At 45.9% G+C, this 2723-nt stretch overlaps 1 protein-coding gene across 1 annotated transcript in view; it reads left to right on the top strand.

The window, feature by feature from the left end:
* Window positions 1–1192, top strand: part of LOC104987828 (nuclear RNA export factor 3-like) — a gene marked incomplete at its 5' end in the record, with an annotated part of 6525 nt that extends 5333 nt beyond the window's left edge. Inside the window, 2 exons of the mRNA XM_010838904.1 lie at window positions 275–445; window positions 1009–1192. Coding sequence (XP_010837206.1) covers window positions 275–445; window positions 1009–1192 — 355 coding nt within the window. The remainder of the gene's footprint in view (window positions 1–274; window positions 446–1008) is intronic.
* Between the last annotated feature and the right edge of the window lie 1531 nt (window positions 1193–2723).

The raw sequence follows: 2723 nt of genomic DNA, 5'->3' as shown, positions 1-2723 counted from the left end.
CTGCGTTCATGTCTGCCCTGTTCACTCTGGGCATTAGGGACACAGGCTGTGGAGTTTCATGGCTCCCATACCAGATCCTTACACTGAGAACTTGGGCCAATACTTAACCTCTCAGTTTCCCCATATACCCACATCTTGGGCAGTTAAGGAAAATGTATCCCATGAACTTGTAAAGTGGTTGTCATGGGAACATGTTACTGGGAGCAGACCGCCCTCCAGTTGCCCTCCCCATTCCCAACACCCAGGCTCCCCAAGTGAACAACTGACCCCTCAGCATGAGTGTCAAGTCAGACCCTGACTGGGGACCCCTGTGGGAACCCGTAAACACATGGGGCTCTAAGGCGTACTCTTGTTTATTGTTTTTTGTTGAAGTAGAAGGAAGGTTTCCTGGCTGTGTGCGTTCCTTCACCCGGACCTTCATCACTACCCCTGCCACCTCTTCCAGGTAAGAGCTGTGTTGTGGGTGGGATGGCCCAACCAACCTGGTCTCAGGGCCCTAGGCATGTGGTGGTGCAGACCTTAGGCTGACTCAGTATTGTGGAAAGCCAGCAGGTAGTTCCAAGGAGCAGTCTAACCTAGGAAGAGCATGGGCTTTCTCACTGGCACATGGGTTTTCTCCTTGAGCACGTGGGTTTTCTCCTTGACTCAACACTCATTCTCTGTGTGACCTTGGTTAAGTCACAGGGCTTCTCTGTGACTTGGTATCTTCTTCTGAAAATGGGGATCAGAATGTGCACTCCTGTGCTGTAGTGTACTGGGCTGCTATTCAGGGTAGATATGAAGTTGTCCCTGGGTTGGGGATCAGGCTATCCATTGAGTGAAGCTGGTAGACAATCTCTCTGAAGGTGGGCTCTGTACAAGGGGCAGAGGAACCAGTCAAGGAGTCTGGGGACAGACACAGGAGGGGGATGGAAGGAATCTGGTTACTGAGTGCCAGTGGGAGCAGATAATTTTTGGGGTGTGGGTCGGTACATCTGTCAATTGTCTAAGAGTCCGTATTTCCTCCAGTTTTTGTATTGTGAATGATAAGCTGCTTGTGAGTGACTTCAGCCCCAAGAAGACTGAGCCTGTGCTCTTCATCCCAAAGCCTAAACCTGTCAACTCCATGCCTACCTTCTCCTTGGAGCAACAGAAAATGGTGCAGGATTTCTCCATCCAGTCTGGGAGGAACTTCCAGCAGTCTCAGAAGTGATGTTGAAGATTATAGTGCACATACATGCACACATATACTCATTGCCTTGGAAAATCATTCATTGTGTTCAATTTTGTGGGGAGATGAAGTTTAATCAAAATGTAATTGACAGCATATCTGTGTGTGCATGTTTCTCTTTCCAGGTCTCCTCTAGCCCAATCGCCCCCTTCTCACTAGTGTAAATTTTTCTTCAGCTCAGACTCCCACTGGATTCCAATCTCGGGATTCAGTAATCCAGAAAATGATAGATAAGGAGGGATTGCTTCCAGGTGGTGAAAAATTCCAGAAAACTCTGATTGAAGCCATTATACCAAGATCCCAAGTTCCATCCCTTCTTTCCCCTTGCTGAACACCCTCGTCTGAGGCTCTCTTAGCTGACGTTCTTATCTGGCCACCTGGTTCCATCCATCTTCATTTTTAAGGAAAAGAAGTACATTTTGCAAAGAATAACAGATGTCTTGGAAAGGCTTGTTTAGTATGAATCCAGTTCTGTTTGGAAAATTCTATGTATATCACAGCAATCCCATCTGTTGTTGACCCCAAAGCTACATCACATTCATTGGTGTATCTCTGCCCCCATCAATGTAGGTTGACTTGTTCCCGCTGTAGAGGGTCCCTCGCAAGGAGCTGAGTGTTTACCTCCATCACCCACCTCTGTATCAGCTGCCCAGTTCTTCCCCCACACCCTGTTCTGCCATCCCATGACTGGGACACTGGATACAGCTGTCCAGACTTCAGTCTCTGCCCCATTCCTCTTAGAGCCCTGTGTTTCCCTGTGCTGCTGACTGCCGATACACTACTGCTACCTGGCGATTCATTGTATGCAGGCTCTGGAGTATGCTTATTTAACACCTATCAGATTTCTTTTTTCAGACAGAGTTAAAATTACTTTATACTTAGTTCAATATGCTGGCTTTTAAGGGACAACATTGTATTTTTTTTCTCTTTAAATAAAGTTCTTTGTAGAGAACTCGGATACTGGAGTTATGTTGGTGCTACGTCATAACAGAAGCCTGACAGCAGCTTGAACACGCAGAGCAGGCAGGTGGGAGGGAAGGTCTATGTGTTGCCAAAATTCACCAGACAGAGCTTTCTGGAATTTTTTATAATGGTTGAAGTCATTATACCAAGATCCCAAGTTCCATCCCTTCTTTCCCCTTGCTGAGCATCCTGGTCTGAGGCTCTCATAGCTGACATTCTGATCTGGCCACCTGGTGTGTAAAGACAGAAACCAAGTTACAGGTACACTGAGGTATCCAGACAGAAAGCACAGCCCCTCTCCATGTATTAGCACTCTATTCACCCTTTAATTTTATTTTATTTTAAACTTTACAATATTGTATTAGTTTTGCCAAATATCGAAATGAATCCACCACAGGTATACCTGTGTTCCCCATCCTGAACCCTCCTCCCTCCATCAGTTCTAATGAGATGGATGAAACTGGAACCTATTATACAGAGTGAAGTAAGCCAGAAAGAAAAACACCAATACAGTATACTAACACATATATATGGAATTTAGAAAGATGGT

The sequence above is a fragment of the Bison bison genome, unplaced genomic scaffold, assembly GCF_000754665.1.
Source record: "Bison bison bison isolate TAMUID 2011002044 unplaced genomic scaffold, Bison_UMD1.0 scf7180017846213, whole genome shotgun sequence".
In the NCBI taxonomy this organism is placed as follows: Eukaryota; Metazoa; Chordata; class Mammalia; order Artiodactyla; family Bovidae; genus Bison; species Bison bison.
The sequence above is the reverse complement of the archived record's forward strand: the minus strand, read 5'-3'. Positions and strand labels throughout refer to the sequence as shown.